Source organism: Apteryx mantelli, chromosome 23 (assembly GCF_036417845.1).
Source record: "Apteryx mantelli isolate bAptMan1 chromosome 23, bAptMan1.hap1, whole genome shotgun sequence".
Lineage (NCBI taxonomy): Eukaryota > Metazoa > Chordata > Aves > Apterygiformes > Apterygidae > Apteryx > Apteryx mantelli.
Window position 1 is genome coordinate 2,031,527 of NC_090000.1, and position 25,249 is coordinate 2,056,775.

General features: G+C 44.5%; 2 protein-coding genes across 2 annotated transcripts; both read right to left on the reverse strand.

Annotated features, from left to right (window-relative positions):
- Positions 1–710: 710 nt before the first annotated feature.
- ANKK1 (ankyrin repeat and kinase domain containing 1) lies at positions 711–12,250 on the reverse strand. The gene is made up of 8 exons (XM_067310242.1): positions 12,039–12,250; positions 8,269–8,563; positions 7,691–7,842; positions 6,696–6,745; positions 6,431–6,586; positions 6,067–6,185; positions 5,024–5,066; positions 711–4,630 (listed from the first exon to the last, which is right to left on the reverse strand). Exons 1-8 carry the CDS (start codon positions 12,224–12,226, stop codon positions 3,282–3,284), a joined length of 2,352 nt encoding a protein of 783 aa, XP_067166343.1. The 5' UTR covers positions 12,227–12,250; the 3' UTR covers positions 711–3,281.
- Positions 12,251–14,343: 2,093 nt separating this feature from the next.
- LOC106497733 (uromodulin-like 1) lies at positions 14,344–19,383 on the reverse strand. The gene is made up of 5 exons (XM_067310243.1): positions 18,701–19,383; positions 17,876–18,112; positions 16,916–17,072; positions 15,595–15,724; positions 14,344–14,519 (listed from the first exon to the last, which is right to left on the reverse strand). Exons 1-5 carry the CDS (start codon positions 19,360–19,362, stop codon positions 14,368–14,370), a joined length of 1,338 nt encoding a protein of 445 aa, XP_067166344.1. The 5' UTR covers positions 19,363–19,383; the 3' UTR covers positions 14,344–14,367.
- Positions 19,384–25,249: the final 5,866 nt, after the last annotated feature.

Consider the following 25,249-nt stretch of genomic DNA (forward strand, 5'->3'; position numbering starts at 1 on the left):
GCAGCTAATGAACCTTTTCAACTTTTTCCAGAAGTAACATCATCCATTTCCCCAAGGAAAATGGTTCTATTGAAAGCAAAGTCAATTATATACCTTCATTATATTATAAACTTCATCTCCTGTAGAGAGCCAGAGGAAGAAAATCTTTCTGACGTACCAAAAATTTGGAATGTTTCCTTCAAACTCTGAAGGCAGAGAATAGCAAGGCCATATTGCCAAGATACCAATTCTACCTTCATCATGCAAGGCAGGATACTGGACCCCCCCGTTCAATCTACAGTGGGAGGCAAGCCCACAAGCCAAAGGCTCCTACGCCCTACACTTGGTGGGGAAAGTAGAATGAGCAGCTTCTCACATTGATGCTCCAGGGAAGAACCTCGCTCTTGCATCAGAGCGGTCAGAGTAACATCTGAAAACATCACTGCACAATCAGCGAAGTGCCAGAGCTCTCTGCCAGGTGGGTCTTGGGCCATCCTGTGGTTGGAGACTGGTCAGAGGGGTTGAAAAGGATTCTCTCAAGAAGTGAGGCAGCAGAAGGGGGCATATCTGGTGTCCTCCAGAGTTTTCTGATTCAGCCTCTCACACAGAAGAGCTGCACAAAGACTGCCCTATGGCATGCAGGTTGCCCCCTCTCTCAGGCCAGTTTATAATAATGTCCTCATTACACATGCTTCAGCAACTGGTCAAATGTCAAAAGGAAAATAAATGCATGAGAAGTGAACACAAGATTTTTAATAGCAGACAGGGTCATTACAATCATGCCATCTGATCTTTTACTTAGCATAGACCAGAGAACTTCAGTGGGTAAAGAAATCTCTAAGGAAAAGTACAATATTGAACAATGAAATACAGATGACTCATGCACCATAAAGTATCTTATATTTTATAGAGCATACTTAAGCCTGACATTTCCACTCCATCTTTCTGGTCTGTCCTGATCAAACAATTGCCAGCTTTTCCTGGACAACAGCATCTGGTGTTTTCTTGGACACACCAAGAAAAATGTCACTGACCACAACCTCTTTGCACCAGGGTAATTCTAGGCACTGGCCAGAGCAGAAAAAGAGCTCCCATTCCCATACTGCTCACCCATGTTCACACAAAGTAAAGAACTGGTGCAAGACTTCCGAATGACTAAAGCACTAAAGACACTGGAATATCAGAGAGCAAATAAGAGCAATCACTCCAGTACAGTTAGAGGAGATGGAGTCTCCAACAATAAAGTGATATTTCTTCTCAGCCTGAACAGTGCTACTATAGCTTTAACAGTTACCTGTTCAAAGCTAAAAAGTCTATTTGCATAAAGCCCACGATTCTCTCACTGGAGGCAGCAAATGATAAATTTACATTATTGCTTTGGCTTGCCTGCTGGGACCTGAAGCAGGGGCCGCTAGGTGCTGCTACTTGTTAGTTGTTGAGCATTGCTACACAATATGTTACTGAAGGATCAGAAATCAAGAACTAATCACTGCATGCACAGATAGACTTTTCTATTTCTTCATCCACAAAGGGTAAGAAGCAACACTTGCTGAAGTAATGACTCCCAACTAATAACGTCCATCAGGAAAGATGCATCCTGCCCCCCAAGGAGCTGTGGATTACTTGTTTACATTGCTGTATCTTTCCAGCTGTGGTGAAGAGAAGAGTCATCAAACCTGGCATGTTTTGGAATTCCTTACCAAATCACAGTAGGATTGTCACAGACAGCACAAAAGTGTTACTTACCGCAACAAAAGAATCAAACCCATGAAGATTATGTGCTCACCAGAGAAATAATCAACCTCTGGAACATCTTCCTTATGGAGATCTGGAATCATTTCCCAGCAAACACATCACTTAAACCTTGTCCCAAAAATAGTCAGTTCTGTTGTGCGTCCACTGGTAAGCAATAACTTCTTCTTTGGGGCTAGAAAGTGTCCTTTGCTCTCCAACCTGCATGCTGCATCACTTGCACTGCTATCTAACTTACTGTGGGGTAACTTCCCTGATTCCCCTCTTGTAAGAACAACCCTGCAAGTAGGATCAAACATATAAAAAGGATGCATTTAGCATAAAGTCTTTTCTATTCATCCACAGAAACATAAAACAAAAGCACATTTTTAGTAGGGATGTTTAAAATCTAGGTAATTTAACTTGGTACCATGAGCACTGCCTTCTAGAACAACCTGTCTCTTCAAAGACTGAAGAGGAGCCTTAGAAACTAGCTGGGTAAACTAACTATCTACAGCTGAATTTTATGAATAATACCCACCTATCTATTTCCCCAGAAGTGCTTAGCACCTGCTAACTGTCTCAGCTGCCCAGTGCTTTTAAAAAAAAAGGGCCATCAGAATGTGGTGACCCAAATTAGATACTGCTTTTCTAAGCAGGAACTCTTTTAATCAGTTTTTGAAACTCCCACAGCAGCAATTTGTAGCTAAGACTGGAGGGTTTTGGCAGCCTTCATGGCAGGGAACGGGATCCAGAACTGCATCTGCTTTTTGGCTCAACCTTGGAGCCATCTCCATAGTGACAGCCTCAATGTTTAAGGCCCAAAGGGCAAAGGGGTTCAGTAAAAAATTTGAATGCTTAGGAAAAAAGCTCTTGGTTCTTTTTTTTCTGAAAGGATGGAGTGGAATTGTCCTGAAATATCTTTTCTCTGTGTTACATCCATTTAAAGACTTCTCACTACTGATTTTTCTTCCTTCCTTACTTTATTTTTGCTAAAGGTTCTTTTTATGAAAATGGGATGTCAGAAAATCTGACACATTGCTGTACCATATGCTTAGTGTCTATTTCCAGGAGCAGGTGAGAATCTTAAGATTCAATTCTCATCTGTGCCAAGGCCAGTTTACACCAATTTGCTCTGCACAAAAACATGGAATAAAGGCAACAAAATCTGTAGAAGATATGCATGTATAGGTCACTATGCACAGTTCCAGCATTAAGTCCAAATGAAAAGGGACTACATAAGCTATGTCCATTTCCATCCCTCCATGGTAAGAATGAAAACAGAAAAGCACTGCCTAAAGCCAGCATCACCAAGCCCAAATGTTCTATGCACTTAGTAAGACTCTCAAAAAAAACTTGTCAGCTTCTTTCTATAGCTCTATTTTCTTTTACTCTTTTAGTGTTCATGCTTTACATCTTTTTCCATTAAATGTGTGCCTTAGGAACTTTCTTAAAACAAAACAAAAGAAAACAACACAATTTTCCTGTTTTCACCAGGCTCCAGGATATGCTGGTTTAAGGCACAGCACCTGCTATTGCAAAACTCGTCATCAACGCCAGACTTGATGAATCTACAATTCTATCCTTCCTGGAACAAATTTGGTTCTTGAAATCTTTGCATCACTCATGACAGTCCTATTCCCTGATCTATTCACTGGTGAGTCTGTTCCTTGAAGCAATGTAATGATGTTTTTTCTCTGATGTCTAATGGCCAACTGGAGGGCTGTACAGCCGGTGATATCTTCCACATCAAGCAGAGCACCAGCCACAATCAAGGTCTTTATGATGTCCATGTTGCCCTTGAGGACAGCAAGGTGCAAGGGTGTCCAACCCACTTTGTTCTTAGCGTTGACATCTGCTTTGCACTCCAAAAGACTGGCGACAGTCAAAAATGAGTCCCGCTGGACTGCAAAATGGAGAGGGGCCCACTCTGACTTCTCAGCAATGTTGGGATCTGCCCCACATCTCAATAGCTCACAGACCACCATCTCTTCGCTATAGCGAGTGGCCAAGTGAAGTGGTGTCCAGTCCATGCTTCCTTTAGCATTCAGTTTGGCGTGACTGTCTTTTAGCAGGTGAATGATTTCAATGTGCCCTTTGAAAGAAGCCAGGTGCAGAGGGGTCCAGCCTTTGTCTGTCCTCAGCTCCACATTGGCTCCATATTTGATGAGTTTCTCACAGATGAGATACTTCCCCTTCACTACAGCCAGGTGCAGGGCACTGTAACGATTCTGATCCAGGCTGTTGACAGAGGCCCCGTTCTTCAGCAAATAATGGACTACCCTGAACTTACCCCTCTCCACAGCAACATGAAGTGGGGTTCGGTGGTTCTGCTGCTTCTTTTCCAGGTCCGCTCCTTGGCTGGCCAGGAGTTTAACCAAGCTGGCATGCCCAAAACAAGCTGCCACGTGGAGGGCAGTTTTCCCATCAGCTCCCTGGGTGTTAGAGTCAGCCTGGCGAGACAGCAGTACTCGGGCTACATTCTCAAAGTTGTTCTGTGATGCCAAGTGCAGAGGGGTCCACCCATCATGCTCTTGAGCATTTACTTGGGCCTGGTGGTCCAGCAAGAGGCGTACAATCCTGTCGTCTCCATTCTGAGCAGCAAAGTGGAGAGGTGTCCAGCCATCCTCATCTGGCATATTGATGTTTGCATCATGCTCTATCAGAACTGAGCAGATCTCTGCTGATCTCTTCTGTACAGCCATAATGAGTGGGGTGTAGCCACAGACCCCCTGGCTGTTCACACTGGCTTTACAGCTCAGGAGAAGCTTCACCTTTTCCACATTTCCCTGGATCACCATGAGATGAAGTAACGTGAGGCCATTTTCATGGACTCTGCAGATTTCCTCAGACAGAATGTCCTCTGGACTTTTGGTCTCACTGTGAGAAGGTGGGATATGAACCTCCTGATCATCAGTTTCTAAAGGCAGGGGAAACAAAACAGGAGAAGGAGAATATGACCAAGTGAAACAGCCTGGTGTGCACCAGATGGGAAGGAGAACAGGTAAATCTTTATAGTATGGAATGAAAGAAAAAGCATTTTAGAGAAAAGGGAACATGAAATGAGGCAAAACCATTAGACCATAGATGGACTCTTTTACAAAGCAGTGAGACACTTGGCCTCTTCCTCACAGGAAATCTTTACCTGCTATTTCACGTTTAGTTCTTTTTCGTTAACTTAAAATGAAAAGTCATCCACATGGAAAACACACTTTTTGGGGTCACACCCTTATTCCTGGAGAGGAAGGAAGTATGCTGTTTTGGTGTTTCCCCCCTTCTTTCTCTGAGTTAAGAAGAAAAGACCCCAACTTACCACTCCTGCTGGTGTCTTGGGAGGTGAACTCTTCTTTGGCACTCTTGTTTTCAGGAAGGAAAAAACAAAAAACAAGCCATAAGGGAAAGCTGTTCATTCACATTATATAATTTTTACATTGTGAGCTCTTCTCTGTTACTGCTCAAGGATGTTGTATTATCAATTTGTGGTTTTTTTAACCAGTCCTGCTGTTGCATCCAAAACTCAACAGAGCAAATCATGGCACTAGTGGGAATGCAGGAGTCCGAAAATGATCCCCGGGTATCCACGAGATTTTGCTCCTTTTAAGTCATCTGCTCCCCCCAGCATATATACATTCTACTTCCTTACTGCAGCACATGCTCATGGCAGCATCCCAGTTACTCATTCACTTTCCTTTTCAGGGAACACAAACACCCCCCACCCCACCACCGACTGTATAATTCGGGAACTGGTTTCTTCCTGATTGCCCAATTGGACAAAACCCCAAACTAGCAGCAGTTATAAATTGCTACTTTTTCTTGTGCGAAGCTGACTTCTAAACACTCCAGCAGCTGGGCTAAAATTAATTACAAATTAATAACCTGAAACCTGTTTTTTTCTCGATCAGAGAACCAAGGAGATTTAAAACTTTTTTTTCTTTTATGAGGGTTGTTTAAACTGGAATATCCTCAGTTCTATGGAGCTGGGAAATGGTCATCTGAGCATACATGCCAGTGCCCTGAGCAGAACCCCAGCGATTCTGTGCCTGCTTCAGCTTCTTTTAAAGACTGAAGCCTACATAATAACCCACTGTATCTGAGCAGGCAGAAAGAAGGGTCTTTGTCTTGGACTGTCTATCATCTAACACGCTGGCCAGTTTCCTAAATTCATTTGCAGTTTTCCCATCTCCATGAATGAATGACAGATACACACCTAAAAAAACACATTATGCAAAGCGTGCTGAAATGTCCTTGTCATCTAGGGATAAATAGCGATGGGATAGAAAACAGTCTCAAGAACTGTTAAGAACAGAGAAAGGACTCAGTAGAATTTCCTGAGTGGCACTTGGAAGCCTTTCTCACCTGTTGGTTCCTGGAGATAGTAGGCTTGTGGGACATCTTCCTGACAAGGTGTTCATTCTCTGGATCTACTACCAGGCTTTGTATCAAGGACAGCAGCACGTCTGTTTCTACAGGGATATCTACAGAAGCAGAAAGACTGTTAACTGTGCAGACCACTCACACATTCAGAACCCAGTCAGCATCCTGGGAAATAGAAGTCCTCCACATGGGAGGAGGGAAAGAGGAAGAAGAGGATGTGTTGACTGCAGAAGGGCACCAGACATCTCCAAGGCAACAGGCAATTTGATATACACAAGCTTATCCCCCACTTGTAAATCCGTGCAGCTGACCTTTGGCTAATCCATATCACGTTTGGCTACTACACCTGTAAAGCTTGGCCTTTGCTTAGGGTCTTGATCCCAGCACCTCTTCATCAAGTCAACCATCTGTTGACACTCCCCTGGCCACTCATCGCTGACGGGTTCTAGGCAGGGCCTCCTTCCTGCTGCAACCTTCGCTATAATGGCTGTCATGTTGGCTCCTGAAAAAGAGTCAGCAATGAGCACTAGACTTGTTTTCTGTGAAGGTGGCTGTAATGAACATTTAATAAGTGCACAGCATATAAGAAGCACATTCATTTTCATAGTTACCTGCATAAGGTTTCTTCTGCATAAGCACCTCCCAAATGACAATTCCGAAGCTGCAGGGAATTAGAGATCATGAGCAATCACCCCCACAGAGTTTCCACTGTGCATGAACATAAAATCTATGTATTGCTGGGATGCTTTCATTTTCCTAAGAAGTGGAAAAATTAAGAAGTCCTTCTTCAGAATAGAAGAACTAGGATTTTATCCCCCACACTCCCCAAAAGGAGAACATCTTACAAATCATCACAGACGCTTCTGATGCCTCAGCCACAGCGTTTGTACAGTGAATGAGTAACTAGCAGCATTTCTTGTGAGAGTGAGGCTCTCAGTCCCATTTTTTTCACCCAATTCCCATTGGGTTAGAGTCCCTGACTACTGCAAGTTTAAATGACCATCCAAATCCTCCTTTGCTTTTTGTCTTGGGTAACTGTGTAGTGTAGTGGCTAAGGAGCTGATGTACTGCAAAGCACTTTGGCCAAAAGCAGAAAAGCGAAGTTAAAATCTTTTCTCCACCTATTATTGACCACAATGAAGCTTAATACCCAGCTAGCCAAGCAATATTACAGTTGTCTCAAAATCAATATAAGCCTAAGCAACGACTGCTATAAAAGAGCAGACAGTGTCTGTGCTGTGCTCTAATCTTACTCCTCTTCTATAACAACTCCCAGTGAGCTAACAGAGTGTGATGGAACCCAAGGCAATACAGCCTGCAAATCGCGTGGGATTGCTGCTACACAGAGATGCCTCTGGTAAGAGACAGATGATCACCCACAGATAATCCCCCTGCCCCTCATTCTCCACCACTGCAATCAGAGTAGCACATGTTGCTCCCAGCATGTTCCACCAAGGACATTTTGCTGGTCACAGCACCTGAATGTAAACAAAATGAAGCAACGCACAGTTTCTCTTGCTCCATGTAAGATCCAGGTGGCAACTCTGTCTGACCTCTGCACAGGCATCCAAACTCACTCTCCCCATCAACCGAGGGCAGCCCTTACCTGTACACATCGTATTTGGTTCCTGGAGGCTTGGTGTATTGGAGAAACATTTCCGGCGGGATGTAACTCAGAGAGCCTCTCAAAGCAGAGCTTTTGATGTATTCCGTTTGGCTAGACTGCTCCATCCATTTTGATAGCCCAAAGTCTGAGATCTGCAAGCAGAGGCAAATGAGAACCTTCCCTGTAATGCTCACAACCTCACCCCTCCTTATTCTAGCTGGGCGATACCTCCGTCCTACATGATCAGGAATATGAGGAGGCATTTAGCAGTTGAGACATGATAAAACCCTGGTACAACTGAAGTCAGTGCTTTTCACCGAGTTCAGCAGATCAGCATTTTCCCCTAAGTTGGGGCCCTAAACTCCCAGCTCTGGCACAGATCCCCTGTATGTTCTTGAGAATACCATGCCATTTGTTTACCAGCTGCTTCTTATATGCCCTGCAGGTCAATCTTTCATTGAGTGTACCCAAACACCCTCACTTACTAAGTTCCTGGAGTTGTTTGGCAAGACAACCAACACGCTACCACTACTAATGGAAAATAACCTGTCCCTACAAACGCAGCACTAAGGTCATACCTTAACATGCATGTTCCCATCTAGGAGAATGTTCCCTGGTTTTAGATCTAAATGAAGCAAAGGAGGTGTCATGTTATGCAGGAAATTCATAGCCAGGCCCATCTCATGGATAACCTGGAATTTGAGCTGCCATGACATCTTATGGCTGGGGAGAATTTTCTCCAAGGACCCTCTGGCCATATATTCCATCACTATACCCAAAGGGCTGCTGCAGATCCCATAGACAGCAACAATGTGCTGGAATTTGATTCTCTCCATCCTGGCTGCCTCTTCCACTAGGTAGTTCATGCTGGTTCTGGGGAGAAGAAGAAAAAAATAAAAGTAGAACCAAGACATAGCATCAATGCTGATTCACAGGCAGAGTTACTGTATGGTACCTTAGGGATGCCCAGCCTTTCTAAGCAGCACTGCATACCCCCAAAAGATTAATTTCAATTTGCCCCTTGAATTGCTGATAACGCAACCACATCATGATCTTTTGCAGGCTAAAATCTAAGACACAAGGTGTTACGAATTTTCAAAATGAGCTGAGGATTGTATAGGCAAATTCAACCACTAGGCTTCTAGAGAAAGTGGTCAAAACGTCTGTCTCAGTCCAGCTCTCAGGTGATCACAGAAAGCCTTTTTCACGTGGTCATTTTCACACCTTGGTGAAATTATGAAGCGACGCTCCTCTGAAAGCATGATGTCAGGAGCAGGCACAGCATGGTGAATCGTGCCTCCTTCACCCACCCCCTCTCCAAAGGGTAGCCTCACTGACAGCCTCCGTAGTGCTTGCAGGAAACCAGGATCCAATGGCACACGAACCTGCTGAGCTTGCGTATGCTGGGGGCTTGCATAGTTGAAGGGCACGCCCTGGCCATACCTGAGCCCATGTGTGCAGCTTGCTGTCAGTGAGGGTGGTGAACCTGGTCCCAAGGGTAGTCTAGATATGTCTGTCCACTGTCACCAACTTTGACAGGCCTGTTTCACTAAATCTGTGCATTCCCTAACCTGCTGAACCAGACTGAGGCGTCCTGAACGTGTTGACAGCAGCCAAGCAGTTAAACACCAAAACTGCAGTTAAAAAGCACACCCTAGGAATGAATCTGAGCTTGCAATGACATTATACCAGGCCACTAATACATCTAAACATAACTCAGCTAAGCAAATCCTCCAGCCAGACTTCCTCTAGCAGGATCGCCACACTAAAACATACGCTCTATTGAGGAATCTGTTCCACACTAGGAAAGAAAACACCTGAAAGACTTGCACAGGAAGACAGTTGCAACCTGCAGCATAGAGTTGCAGATTAATTCTTTGCCCTCCCAGGAAAAGGATAGGCGTGCAGAAAGAAGTGGCTCCTCTGATTCCTGGTTCCCTTCCGGGGACAGAACCACTGGGCACAGCTGTGTCCACCTCCCTCCCAGGCACTCCAGGAGGGGACCTGCACAGACAGGTAGGCCGAATCCTGCCACGAGCTGGCATTGCAGGGAGTCACAGAGGGAGCAAAGTAGCCCCAGAGGAGGCATGTGCACCACTAGTACAGCTATATAAGAAGGGACAGCGAGAAGGTGGAAGCTGGACAAATGGAGGGAGCCCTGAGAAATGAGGCTTGTAAAGGAGAACAACAACAGCCCTGAAGCAATTCCTGTAAGCAAGAATCTGAGTGTTTCAGCCCTCTGGAAAATACTGTGACTGCATCTGTGGCTGTACTCTCCCTTTCCATGTGTTCTTTGTGATTTTTTTTTTCTCTGCAGCAATCAATCATCAGCCCCTACAGGTCTGTGCCCGATGAGCTGTTGCAGCTTGACAGACAGAAGTTGAGGCGAGAGCCACCTTTCAGCCATTCTCTCTCCTTCTCCCAGGTGCTACATAGGTTCAGTGGCACTCACTGAACACCAGCTCTCCTTTTTTTGATATGCCCACAGGGATGTCTTGCATCATCCCACTATTTTATGTCTTGTTTTCTCCAGGGAAGCAGGAGCATCCATGGTTAATAAACTCACTGTCAGTTGGTCCCATCATTTTGAATGAACAGTGCAATGTGATTATGTACCAAGACAGAATGTGAATAGACACAAGTCACCTCACCAGTGCTGTCACTCATAGCTGCCAGTAAGAGACACTGGTCTTTCAAGTTCACAGACAGGAGCGCCAATGAATTTTAAAAGCTCCTGTGAAACAACTGGCTCCTTTGCTCCCTGACCAGAGGACTGTGCTGCTGTGCTTTTCTATAAACCACTGAATAGTTTGGAGCCTTTTGGTTTTGCATGTGGGGCCTGTACTGACTGCTGACAGATAAACCAAAACCATTTCATATTACACATGAAAAGGCTCATGACCAATTCATATACCGAACACTCAAAGATGCTCTCTAGTTACATGAAAGCCATCCAAGGCAAGTGAAAACAGCCATTGCGCAATATCCCATGGATGGAGAGGACTACAGGACCAACTTTGGTTCTTCTTGCAACCCTTACAGAAGGGGAGGATTGTTGGTATGGCGCAGTATAAGGCAGTTTTGCCTCGTAATCCAGAGCTCACAGGGGTTCTTGAAAAGCATAACGTAAATCAGAGCAGCCACAAGGCTGCTTGGCCATATCAAAGGGGTAGGAAGGCCTTTTATATGCATATGTCAGAGTGCAAAGTTGTTTTAATGACAAAATAGTGTAACTTCAGTCCCTAGGAGATCAGTACAGTAACGATTAAAGGCACATACACTGTCAGGTGTTTTTCCCAAACTCAGATTTTCAGATTTAGTTTTTCAAATCCTGTGGGTAGCAGAAATATTTTTAAAAATCAGCAAATATTTTTGTTCACATTCAGTGATTCTTCTGGAGCATACACTAAGAGCTGAGACAATCCAGGAAATCCATATGATTAAACCTTCTAGAAAATGATAGATGCAGAAGTAAAACTGATTAACTCACTTTCCACCCCCAAACAGCATGAAATGCAAACATAACATCAAGAGTATAAACAGTGCAAATTCAAGGAGACAGTCACTGCTCAACTCAGACTATCTCAACTGTTGTCAGTAACATTACAAGTCATGTGTGCGTGTGATTTTTAGCCTGCTGGGATCCTTCCAATGTGGAAGCTACAAACTTCTAGAATTAACAACTTTATTGACTCAGTTCCTTTTTCTTCAGGACTGCCCATATTGTATGTGGCATCAGCAGTGTTTGCAGACTACCTGGCTTTGTTCAATCTCCAGACACAAAGCAGCCAGCAGAAGAGGCTCTGCAGGTGGGAGACAGAGCAGAGAGTAAACTGGAGAAGCAGGTGCACACTGAAGGGAAAAGAACAAGTCTGGAGGGTGAGGCAAGCAAGGGAGCAGAGAGCTTTGCAATCCCAGCAAAAACAGCTGGAATTCCTCTCTCCCTCAGCTTTAAACCTGGCTAAGATCCTGATGACTGTAATGACGAATTTAGTTTAAAAGATACTTGTAAATCCCAATGGCCAGCGAACATAGCAAGTAGGTAATCAGGTTGCTTTAATCCACATGCCTGTGTTTAGTTTACTTCAGCCTCCAGATTTCAGTGCTCATTGTTCTGAATACATGTTCCTTTCACCCTTGCACAAGCACACATGCACATGAGGAAGAAAGAGAGGTAGAATGCCAGCTCACTAGTGTTTTTTCCACACCCTTTGGGTGCCAAAAAACTTGGCTTCCCAAGGGCGAGAAGCCATGTGAATATTTTCTTCAAAGTTTTAGTACCAAATCACCACAGATGGTTCTACTTGACAGCTTGAACTGACAGAGCTATAAGAGACCAAACAGTTACCTCTCCACGCTGGAGTCCGGCAGCAGATACAGAGAGCATTTCACTGCATAAACTGTTCTCCACTTCTTGTGCCTGACTTGGTACACATGCCCAAAGCCTCCGCCGGCCACTTTAACCCAGTCCTCTTCAAAATCCTCCTTATTAAAGATAGTTAAGCTGCCCAGGTGCTGATCTAGCTCTGAAGTCATGACTGTGAACACAGCCTCGCTGGCTGCCTCCCGCTCAGGCGGTATCAGAGAAGAATCAAGGAGTTCTTCCTGCTTCTGATTTGCATAGGGAGGTGGGGAGTTACCTGAGATGAGCCACCTTCCTCACTGCCAAGAGGTGGATCCTCAAAGTCACTTTCAGTCCTACCCGAGGGAGCTGCATTACTGCATTCCAGGCACCCAGGCCAGCTGCTGAGCAGGGCTTGGCCACACTGGATGCGGCTATCTGGCTACGTTGCCATAAAGCTGCCCTCCCCTCTCATGCCTAGCAGCAGGTGGGCAAATGTTAAAGAGTACAAGGTGAAAAATGGTGCACTGCAGCAGTCCTTTTGCAATTGCAGTGTGCTGAAGAAGGGAGTCCTCACCTGAGCTGTCAGTATATGCTGGATGAAAGCGAGGCAGACTGATACTTAAAGGAAAGGCAGGCTTTACGCAGAGAGAAATCCACAAGACTCCTTGCCTTGTGCGGCATAGCCCTTGTGAGCTGGATGAGAAGGCAGTGTGGCAAACACTCCAGGAGGTCAAAGAACAAAGAAGGCCCCAGTACAAGCATGTGGGGACCATCAGTGCATGAACCTGAGAAAGTATTTAAGTAGAAATATAACAAGCAAGGAGAGCCAGGATGATTACTGCAGAGATAAAGCATGTTACTGAGTGCCTGCAAGGGGCATCTGAGAAGACAAGAGAATTCTGAAGAGCTGGTTTGGGCAGTTTAACCAGCATCATATCAGCACTGGTATCCAGGACAAGTTACCCACATTCTGCCAACGTGGCTCATAGTTTCAACTGGACACAATGACCGACTCCTTGAGAACCACAAAGTGGTTTTTTTTGTGTTCCTAAGATGCTGCTGTACTTCAGATGTGGCTGCATTTTGGGTGCATTTTAGTGCCAAAAAGCAGTATGGCTTTTTACAGAATATTCCTTTTGCTGCTAATTTTAACAGAACCTGCTGCATCAGTCTTAGACACCCTGTTGATAAACTTGTTTTAGGGAAGAGGAGAGCAGTCCTTTGGTTGAAGAACAGGGCAGAGACACACGTAAGAGTCTCGATGCACACATGCTTTTAATTGTTTTATGCTTTGACTCCTCAGCTGCAAAAAGTACCCTGTAACGACACTTTCCTGGGCCCTGTGCATTTAGGTCATGAACGATTTAGCACAGAGACTATTTTCATTCTACATAGGCAAGTCCATGTCAAATACAATGTGCTACCATTTCCTTTAGCACTACTGCAGTGCAGATAATTACTATTTCTGAATGGTTAATTGTCATTGAATCTTGACCTAGGATTTTTAGCTGCTTATCAGATCTGAAGAAATTCTTGGAGAAAAGCTGATCCAGGTAGAGGTGCAAGCTACTACATTGTTGCATTTGACACAAGCTGCTCTGGCAACTGCCCCTCCACTGCCTGCTGTTCTGACAACAGTGGCAAAGAAACTGGGCCCAGGATCTGGATGTGGTGAATTCTTTCCTGTGTGCTCTGAAATTCAGACTTGTGGAGAAAACTTCTGAATTCTTAACTTTCACCCACTATTTGGATTTTTACCAACAGGCAGCTACTGGAAACTTGCTTCCGCTGAATGTGAGAAAACACTACAGTGAGTGAAGCAAAAGGATAAAGGGGACTCAGCATCTTGGACATGAGAAAAGCTGACAAGCTGAGTGGCTGAATGTCTGGAGCTCTTGGACCCTTGTCCACATTTCCAAATAGTAATCTCAGGTTTTGTTATTTTTTCATAGCCATCCGTTCTCCTTGATGTCATGGCTCTACTTTGCAGCGTTTTATTTTACATTTCTCTTCTGCACTTTGATTTCCTGTCTGGTTTCCCATTTCTGTGAATAGACTGGGTGCTGGTGCCTTGCAGACACAGCATTCTAAGTTCTGGTCTCCTTTACAGCTGTACCCCTACTACAGCCCTCTCTCTATTCTGCAGCTTTTGGACTCTCTCCTGCAGAAGGAAAGAAGGGAGAGTTGTGCTTAAAGCAGAGATTGGATCCCTTGTTCCCGGAGTCAGCAGAAGCTCTACAAAAGCAATACAGTGTGCGAAGCAAAATCAACTGCTTTTCTGATCAGTGTAGTGGTGGCGTGCAACCTGCAGGAGCGGTCAGCTGCTCATAGTTCACAGGCCTTGGATTTCTCTAAGTGGTGGATAACCTAGGTTTTTGGTGTTCTGTCTGTGATGCAGCCAGAGGCTGAGGAAAGCACCACCCAAGACAGCAAAACCAGTAAGGGATCCCAGCAGAATGGGTACCAGCATAGCAGAATCAGGACCTGGAAAGAAAGAAGAAGCAGTGAACAATATTAACAGAGATAGGTCAAGGAAAGAGGAGGTAAAACCCCGTTCTTCTTTATACCATGCCAAGCAGATATGGCTAACTCTCCTTCCAGAGAGTAATCTGAATGTATAGTGCCTTTTCAAACACACTACCTTCTTTGCCATAAAAGCCCAGCAGTAAATATCATATACATAAATTCATTGGAGACACAAGAAGCTAAGTGCTTCTCAGGGATGGTGCCAGTGGATTTAGTAAGTCTCGTGCTCATGATATGCCAGAATGAATCTTTCTCATTTCTAATAGCTGGTCAGCATCTAATTAACACAAACCAGCTGCTCTATTTCACCTATGGACAAAAAGAAAAAAGAAAATGCTCCTGACTAAAGACCAGCCTCAACTCCTCATTCTGCTTCTAGTGGTCATAAGCTAGAGTGAGATTTTTCTCCAGTTACCTGGGGATGGACTTACCTTGCTGTATCAGATAACTACCTCTAGTTTGGGGGATTTGTCCCTAGGCTCAGTACAAAAAATGACAGCATTGCTCTGATTCTAAAAGCTCCATAGCTAGTAGAAAAGAAAAATATCTAAAAGGAGGCCCCTATATCCTGTCTCACTCTTCCACATTCCATCTCTCTCAGAACCCTGATACTTGAAGGAAAGAGTTAGCGGATATCTCTCACAATTTGTTTTAATGGCACTCCTCATCCTCAGTCACCGTATTTCACCAAAATACTGCAAAAACGCAGGGAAATTATTTTCAGCTAGAGGATGCTTTGCTTTGTTTTCCTTCCCTCTCCTTCTTCTAAAGCTTAAAGTTCCTACAGGGAATAAAGTTGGCTGCATCTCCTGTCTGACAGTTTACCAGATCTGATACTGATTAACCTGCCTGTCTGGGATTAAGGAAGGCCAATGCAAACATGAGGAGCTGTTTGGATAAAATTTAGCCATACCAGACAGTCGTCAAGAAAGCTTTTAAACATGTACTGTTTTCTTTACAGATGGAAAAGTTGTATGTTGAATAGAGATTGCAGCTCGAGAGGGACAGAGACGCAAAAAAACGGGACACTCACCTTCCACAGGTTTATACAGAAACCTGTTCTTTGTTCTCAAAATTGGACCAAATGAGATCAGGTTGTGTAGGTTTCCATAGCTGTTCCTATCACTTGGTGGGGGAAGCATCTCCACACTTTCAAAGCAGTCCTAGGAAAGACACGTGAAAAAGATTTAAACATGCACTGGAGGTGCCTGAACAGGATCTCCTGCACTGGTGGCTGTGTGCAGTCCACAGCAATCGCAGCATCAGATGGTGCAAATCTCCTCTGATTCAGTCTTTGCGTAGCTCTGCCGTCATTCCAAAAAGTGGATTATCTAATGCTTGGACCAGCCCATATGTGCATCTCTATTCCCCAATTACTTTTCCTTAGGGATTAGCACCTATTGCTACCATTTCATATCACTAACATACCATATACTCATCTTCCAGACTTTTAGCAAAGGGATTGACCAGACACAGGATGATCCTATCGGGGGACTCTGTTACAGGGAGTGGCTGAGTTCTTCCCACAAGTGTCTGACTGTCGTTTTAGGACTATACTGTGTCTGCACTCTAGGAAGTGCTGTTAGAGCAGCCAGGACATATGGAAGATGCAGAAATTCACCCTTCACAAACCTCTCCCCAGCTGATTTCTCTAATTCCTGCCAAAGCTCCTTAAAAGCAGCCTGAGCCTGAGTGAACGAATTCTCAGAGCCTTTCCGGCTCTAATGGGGGACTGGGGAACCATTCAACCTTTTGTGAATAGATCTGCTACACCCCTCTCAAACTCTCTGTACTCCTGAACCATTTAAATCCACAGCGTTGCTCACGGCTAAGCAATCAGACACTGCACCAAGTGTTTCACAGAAACACACACCAGCTACCTTATTCCTGAGACCTCCAAGCTTGTGGAAGTCTGAAAAGTCCCATCTCCCAAACCCAGGACAATCCAATTTAGAGACAGATTTGAGCCCTTTTGTGTAATTCTACAATGCAGAAGTTGCTACTTGCTTGTTTGTTATTGTGCTTCTTCAGCTGATTACACCATACAGCAGTAAAGAGTTTGTGACAGTAAGGTGAAAATAGGGCACTGTGAGCTCTGTAAGCTTAACTAAGAGTAGAAATTCAGTTGGGGCTTTAGGAGACACAGAGCATGCAGGAGACTAAAAAAGGAGTGTGCAAGCTTGAAGAAAGCAGAACTCCTCAATCTACCATCACAGATCTTTGCTCAATCAATTGTACTTGGTGGAAGCACCCAGTCCTTCCAGAAACTCCTTACTGATATCTTTTCCTTTCCCTTGTTTTCCCCCAACTTCCCTCTGTCACAAGACCAGTGAGAGAGGACTCTTCCCATGTACCTGTTCACACCCTGTTTTGCCGTGCAGACAGACATTAAGCTCACAGTGCAAATAGGCCACTGAGTGATTCAGCATCTGGAACAGCTGGATGGTGAAGCTAGCAGCTCTGGACTGACTGCTCTGCACTAACTGGATGTGTCTGCATTCAGATGGCAACCTGGCAAGGACAAATGGAAAACAGTTTCAACTTCCAGCACTCCTCTGACCCAAGTCAGGAAGGACAGAGTCTGCTGGCACAGTTATACACAAGTTCTAAGCCAAGCATCTATGTCTACAGACTCAGTCAAACAAAAAAATCCACAAAATCACAACGTGTCAGGCTGGACATGTCACTGTTGTGGAGGCCACAGTCCCAGAGCAGTAGAATTTTTTATAGGAAGTTGATTTTGCTAAAGCCATTAAAAGGGCTGCTGGAGTGTGATAACCATTCCCTGATTTAGATTGATTCAGAAGCACTGCTTATGTGACCCCCTACTGTAGCCAACATGGGCAAATCAGTAAGCCCTTTTATAGATGACAGTAATACCTAGCACTTCTAACATACATTTCACACCCAAAGGATTTTACAAACATTAACTAATTAATCCTCAAATATCCCTGTGCCCAACCCAGAGAGTTAGTTTAGGCAATAACATCCTTGAAACACTGATGGGGATATGGATTGCAGGTAAGAGTGTTGTGCCCAAGATCATGCAGATGGTTACAAAAATCAAAAGGTGAAAGGAGTAGAGAGATTTTTTTCCCTGGAGACCCTAAGTCTTATCAAGCCCTTTATATGGATTACAAGACAGCTAAAGGAGCAGTGTACCCTTGGATGCATTCTTACTGCTTTTAGCTTAATCTTAACTCCAGAGAGATCAGAGACTCCCTGTAGCTATAGAACACAAGAGAAAGCATTCTGTAAGGATCGAGATAATCCTCTTCCCATTCCCAGCCCATCCCTGCAGCTCCGTGTCTGACCTGCGGAACAGACAGCATGTGGCATCTGGTCCCTCCGGCCTGGTGGTAGGGGTCACACAGCATGACCGGATTTGTAGCACAGGGTGGCTGCTGTTACTCTGCAGAGTGATTAAAGCCAGGAAAGTCTCCTGGGAAGGCAGTGACTGATGGACCTCAGAGCTTGCTTCTGTGGCAGGGCGCAGGCTCATCTGTACAGTGTAGTTACCAGAGCCACAGACATCAGTCACAACTGCATGGCTGAAGGAAAAGAGGGAAGAAAAAATGAGACCCAGGCATTCTCTGCAGCCTGTTAAGACCAAAACACCATTACAGTCTGTTTCCTCAGTTAAGTCAAACAGAAATGTGAGCCCAATGTACAAACAAATTGAAACAAATGAACAACATGTAGACCCTAGCATGACTTAACTCCCATGACCAGAAACACCTCCTGCCTCTCTGCACTGTCAAATCATTTGAGCTGAGGGAAGCCTAGAAATGTTTTACTGAGTGAGAATATCTGTTTTCTTTGCTAGCATGTTTACTTGAGCACTATTAAATGCTCCCACTTGCAAAATTGCCTATAGAATTTGTCTGGAGAACAGTCACAGAATAGGAAGCTACTATGGAGAAGAAAAAAAAAAGGTCTGAAGAGCAGTGTTGGGATCTGAAATGCTGAAAGGCCCATCTTTTATATGTGAGGTCAATCTAGAAGGAAATGAGAGTTTTTAAAACCACAATACAGCTTTCCCATGTTACTGAGCCCACGGAGCAATTTGGATATTGCCTCCCCCCCTCCTTAAATCACACAGCATAAAGATGTAGCAGCAACTCCACTGAGATAATTACCCATTCAGAAGGACATCATCTGACTGCAAAACACTTCTCTGGCGTGATTCACTCAGCAGTAGGCTGGGCTCAGAATCCAGCAGTGTCAGGATGGTTACCAAACCTTCAGCTGCTTCTTCAGTCACTTCATTTGTTTTAAACAGCTCCTCTGTTTCTGTGTTCAAGAATGGCTTCTCAGAGTGTCCGGTGTTCATAACATCTGGCAGGGAATTTCTCTCTGGTGTAGGTGCTACCAGAATCCGAGAAGAATATGAGAGGCTTTCTGGGGTTGGAAGGAACTGGGTTAGATCTGGGGTTAGAAGCATCTCAGCATCATTGACAGCTACTGCATTTAAGGCAGGTGACTGATATATAACCTTATTTACAAGCCTATTAGCAGAGACAGAAACTGATTTTGTTATAAATGACTCAGTGGCCTGCAAGACAGTGTCAGGACTTGAATGACCAGGCTCATATTCAGTGTTATCTTTCAATAATATTTTCTCCAAAGGGTGACTTTGTAGACTTGCTGATGCCTGATGTGATGAAAACACAGGTGCCTGAATGGGCAGCTGGCCAGTTGCTGCTGAATATTTCTCTTTCACTAACATGCCATCACTCTTCCCTATTGATGGTGAGACCACAGTTGCTTTGTTCACCCTGGCAACCGTAGGCAGCGCCATGTATGGATCAGATCTCTTAGCTGATGTTGGCAGGAGAAATGCTTTTTTGTTTGTAAGTGAAGCAGTCACATGATCGTTCTTCACTGCAAAGAGAAAAGTCATTGCTGAGGGAGACTGTGATGTGCTTGCTGTTAATTTAGACTCTCTTTCAAGAGCAACAGATCCTGCAAACACAGATGGCTGTACTGGAGTTAAAGCAATCTTACTGTCAAGAACTGCTGTGGGAGGTTGCTGTGTCCTTGTGTTAAACATGGCTGGCAGAGCAACGCTTGTTCCCAAGAGTGCACTAGCTCCTATTTTTCTTGCACTTGTGCTGACTTCAATTGGTTTTGCATTTTCTCCCACGTTGGCCAGTGAGAACAATTTAGTAGGTGCTAGACTAGTTTGCTCATATTTCAGGGCTGATAGCAGGGGGGCATCTGTCAACACAGACGAAGGAAGGCTTGCAGGAGACTTGGCATATATCCTTGTGTGGGTAACTGCAGGCAGCAGTTTCCCAGAAACAGCTGTTTTCCTTTGGACCTTGGCTGAAAATGGATCATGCATGGGTGCTACTGTTGGTCTCTCTGTCACCATAAAGGACTTAGGCACAATGGGAGTAAACACCAGGTGTTTAGTAAGATGAGGTTTTATAGAAGTGGTGCGCGTTTGCACCACTGTGGCATGCGTAGTGACTCCTCCTGAACGGGCACTGCTTCCTGCTACTGAATCTTTATGGTTGTTTCCAACTGGAAGTGCTGAGAAAGCTGGCAATGTGCTGGGCACAAAGTGTACTTGTGCTGGCAGCCTTGGAAGTGATGCCATGCTTGGGACACTTTGTGAAGCAGACTGCAAAGGCATGATGTTTGTGGACATCTTCAATGGCTGTTTTATGGTTCCAGCTGAGCGCAAGTTCAAACACTCCCTGCATTGTGTATTGATGGAGGAAGATGTGCTCACTACACCTTGGTGAAGGCCGGTTGTTTGCAGCATTAGTTTCATACTGTGCTGAAGCTGATCCACAGTCCTTCTCATAGTAAACAGAGGTTGGGTTGGTGTTTCAGAAGCAGGGAGTCCCTTTGCTGAGAGTAAAGAAATTAAAGAAGAAGAGCTTGGCTTTTCAGCTGTGAAAAATACTTTTGGGGAGACAGAGGGGCCAGGCTGTGTAGATGACACTAATGGTGGCACAGCAGAGGTGAGAGGCTCTGCAACCACTCCATTGAGTAAAAGGATATCAGTCTCTTTGCTGTCTTGGGAATATGGAGCAGATAACTGAATCTCTTCAGGCAGACTGTGCAGATGGATGGCCTGCACTGTAGTGTTAATCCTTGTCAGTGGATACAGCATGTGATTTGACACTGAGGTCACAGCTTCAAATAAACCAGTGGTGGCTGTAGAATTCCTATTAGTCAGCACTGGCTGAGAAGTTACTTTCATTTTTTCTACCGATTGGTTAGAAGCAGTGGAGAGAGTAGTTTCAGGCCTCAAAAGCTTACTAGTGAAATAAGAGGAACTAGTTTTCATTGCAATATTGTGGCTGCTTCCAGGGGTAACCAAATTCAGATCTTGCTTGTTAGTGAAAGATAAAGCAGTTTTGTGGTCATCCTCACCTTTAGGAGAGCGCAATATCTGGAACTCTGGTCTCTCAGTGGGCAAAAGGATAAATACAGGCTTAACCAGAATTAAGCTAGAGGGACTCAGATTTTTTAAGTCTGCAAGATCTAATGCTGAAGAATTGGTTGCTGCCAGCATTTGTTGAATGGAAACCAGAGTCCCAATACTGGTGTTTGGGAATCCTGTAGGCAGAGGAGAATCTTGCATGGGCTGCAAACACATTATGCCATTAGTGTTTCTAAGCAGAAAAGACAAATACTGGGATGATGGTAGGACTGTAAGTTGATCGACTCTAAAGCCACTGAGGTTTTTGGTAGCTGTATCATCCAACACACCAAACTGCTGAACTAGTGCTTGTGCCAGATGTGCCAGGATCTCACGAGAACCACCGGGCACCACCGGTTCAGGATATGCTGTTGTTGAGCTTGGCTGCCTTTCTTGTGCATGGAGCAAGGCCAGTTTTGGAGGAAAAGATTCCAGGCTGATAGGTTGCTGGTTCTGGGAGGCTGAAGGAGCAAAGCCATGAAGAGGAACTTTCTGGTTCCCGTTGTCATACAATCCAGGGGGGCTGGGGGTTGTGCTGGCTTGTGGACTCAGCTTGGGAGAAGCAGCCTTATCAACCTGATGCGAGAGACTTGTCTTTCCCTTGGAGTCTTTCACTGTGCTCATCTGTAGCTTCATAGGGAAGGTTTCCTGAGACCCAGGATGGGCAGAAATGGCTTGAACCTGAGATCCAGAACTAGTAAAAGCAGATGAAATCGGTATGTGAAATCCCTTCGCGGCAGAAGTGGAGATGCCCCTTCGCTGCAATCCAACATAAACAGGAGCAGATGTAGCTGGTGGCTGATGCCCTGCATGAACAGAATCAAATGTGCTTAGAGGTTGAAGGCCTGCATTCACAAAAGCAGATGTACCTGGAAAGAAGGCAGGTGTTACTCCTCGCTCTCTAGTAGTTTGGGAAAATTTTAACTCTAACATCTGTGATTGGCTTAATGGGGATGAGTTAGCAGAAGTCTGTGGGCCCCCAGGGGATCCAGCTGTTTCAGGTTTGCTAGTAATTGTCTGATGATTAGCATCACCTTGCAAAACCAGCACTCCACTTTGAGAGCTCCTCTTGGTTTCTTGAGAAATATGTTTAGTACAGTTCAGAGTCTGGGACAAAGAGAGGGACTGTGATCTATCAGTTGTGCTCCTTGGTCCTTGAAATGAAGACTGAATTAAGTCACTGTGAACTAGTGTTTCCAGAGGCATCAATAACAAAGAATGTACACTGCCCTGTGGGAGTGTCTGAAGAGCAGGCAGCAGGCTTGGGGGTCTAGAGCCCTTCATTTCAGCTGCTTTTGAGTTTCTGGCTTTACTGTCTGTTGTTTCTTCCTTCAGAGAGAAAGTAGGGGAAAACTGGACAGCAGTTGACTGCATCATTCTGGAATAGACTGCATCAAGGTTCCCCGAGGCTGGCTTTTGAAAGAATGCAGAAGTTTTAACTCTAGCATCCACCGTCCGAGTTTTCTTCAGGGATGCAGGTGTCACACCAGCTTTGCTATCAGGCTGGGCTTCTGGATTTGCATCTTTTGGCCTTTTGCTAGTGGGAGGTGTTAATGCTGGTAACCAATCCACCCTAGCACTTTCAAGACTCATCTTAACTCTGGTAGGAAATGGAGATCCTGCTATTTCTTTTCTTAGAGTATGGAAATTTATCGTTGAAGTCAGAAGAGACGTTTTAGGGCTTGGCACCTCTGTTGGCTTGATAGCAGGAATGGAAGAGACGGCTGCAAACTCCAGAGAATCTTGACGCATTCCCCCACTGGGAATGGGCTGGGACAACCCAGCACCAGAGCTGGCAGGTCTAATACTGGGCTCAGTATTATTTTCTCTTTCTGGTTTTCCTGGTAATGACTTGTTTGGCTGTTCCTGATGGGTGGCTGACTGTGATCCTTGCCTCGAGACAGGGATGCTCGTGCTACTCAGAAGCCTGCTGGGAAATGTGCCTCCATCCTGGAGTTCTAAAGCTGCTGCTTCTTTGTGTAATTGATAAGCCCCCGCAAGGTGTCTAACCAATCCTTTGGGCACCACAGCTATTAATTTTGCAGCTGTCTCTGTTTGCACAGGAATGAAGTCAGAGTCAACTGCTGGTGTCTGAAAATCAAAGGTCACCTCATCTAAGTTATCTTCTGTAATGGAAAACACTTCACTGGTAACTGGGCTGCTCTCAGCTCTCAGTTGGGCTTCTCCAGGAAGGTTCTGGTCTAACAGTTCACTGTCATGATGATCATTTCTGGAGGCACCTAACGAACAGAAAACAAGCCCTTTGTCTCTTTACTTGTACATGAACTTTTAATAGTTTGCAGCAGCACTTTGTAACAGGCTGAGAGAGAAGTGGAAAGTTAAGTAGCCACTACCTCCATTCAGAAGCACACAAAAGGGAGGACCAGCACTGCCATTCTGATGGCCAGTTGCTATAAGTCTGATCTCTAGCTGTTTACATTCAATATCATGTAATGATGACACTTCATACCTGCGCCTTACTGATGCAAAGGCTGAACCAGTCAGAATAGAACCCTTTATCTTAACTGTTCAAAGACACAAATGACAGCCTAAGATGCAGGCAGAATGAAGCCCCAAGGTTGCTTAGGACCAGGCTGGTGAATCTTAAATAGCAAAACAAAATTAAAATATATATCAAAGAGCTCACTCACCTGGCCCTCCTTAATCACTCCTCCTCTCCCAATATCCCAGTCCTATGCTGAGTTTCCTGATTCATGCTGGCTGACCAGGCCACCTGTAATTGTCCTGTTTCCACTGAGTCTTGGAAATCAGAGGCAGAAAAAACATTGAAAACAAGGTTCCCTTTTTAAAGGCCAAACCCTAAAACACGTACATTAGGCTTACAAATAGCACAAACTTCTCCTAAAAATAGAATATCATCATAACCCTTTGGCTTGAGGAAGCTTTGGATCAGACTACGTAAGGTTCAGTATCATTAGAGTATGAAGCAGAACACAGTAACCTCTCTGCTTCTAAATTCTCAAATCGAAAGCAGACACTGTCATTTTAGAGGCAGATTCATGACTGAAAAGGCTATTGTTTTATGAACAGATTTATTATTTTCTCATTCACATTTACAGGGTCGACATTCCTAAGCATGCTTGCCAAACTATGGCCTAAAATATTGATGTACTTTCCTACCTACAAAAGTTTAAGCATTTCCCCTTAGGCACCTGCCAGCAAATACAGGTATAGAAAAGTTAAGAGGTGATTTTGGCATGCAGTTAAATTGTGCTTTTGACAAACACAAAGCAGAGGTCAGCCAGCTACACTTCAGATGGAACCCCAGGGGTTCATGTCCAAGTGCTGTGCCTTTACAGCTTCTCTGTGGTCATTTGATGAACTGGTACTACTTTGGCCAGCTATAAGCAGGCTAAGCTAATATAAAGGGAAGCCAAAAAGCTAGTTTATTTCCAAAAGAGAAACGGAGGTTAACAGATGATGGAGACTGGTATGTTACATGTATAAAATAGTTTGAATTGTGATTTTGTACAGGAAAACAGAACTCCAATGGTTTGGCCCCAACTCAAAGAAATGCAAGTATTCTGTCTAAAGGTATAGACAAACTCAAACACTTTACTGAATCAAGGTCTCAGATAGAGAAAGTGTTATAAATATACACAACACACCTCTGCATGGGAACAAGGTGCTAAACACACAAAAACCCCACACACCAACCACGCTCAAAAGACCAGAATTACAAGATGGATAGAATATTCTTTGAACGCACCCAAGCTTATCTTTACTCAAGAGATGAGTCCTGCTGAAAATACACAAGACTACTTTAATGAGCGAAGTTAAATTTATGAACGCTTGCAGGGTATGTTCATAAGCAGACAATATGAGGTAGAAAGCAAAGACTGACTGGTCTCCTGCTATGACTGACAGCAGCCCCAAGAATTCATCTGAAGCATGACAGCATTACAGACTCATCATTGATTTCAAGCTGTCAGAAATATTTGGCAAGACAGCTGTTTCCAGAGAAAAACGCAGAACAATGTGCTACTGCACAGTGAAGAGGAAAGATCTTGCTTAATGTAATCAATAGGAACAGTGGTGCCTGGAAAACTGGATTCTAAACCAGGGTTCAGCAGATGTGAGTTAGATCCTCCATTCCACTATTAACCTACTCTGTGGTAAGTCACTCCTCCTTTATTTATGCTTTCCCCCCAACCGAAGGCGAGTACACTCTTTAGGGCATGGACTGTCTCTTCGCTTGGGTATGTAGCACAACTGGGCCCTGATTTGG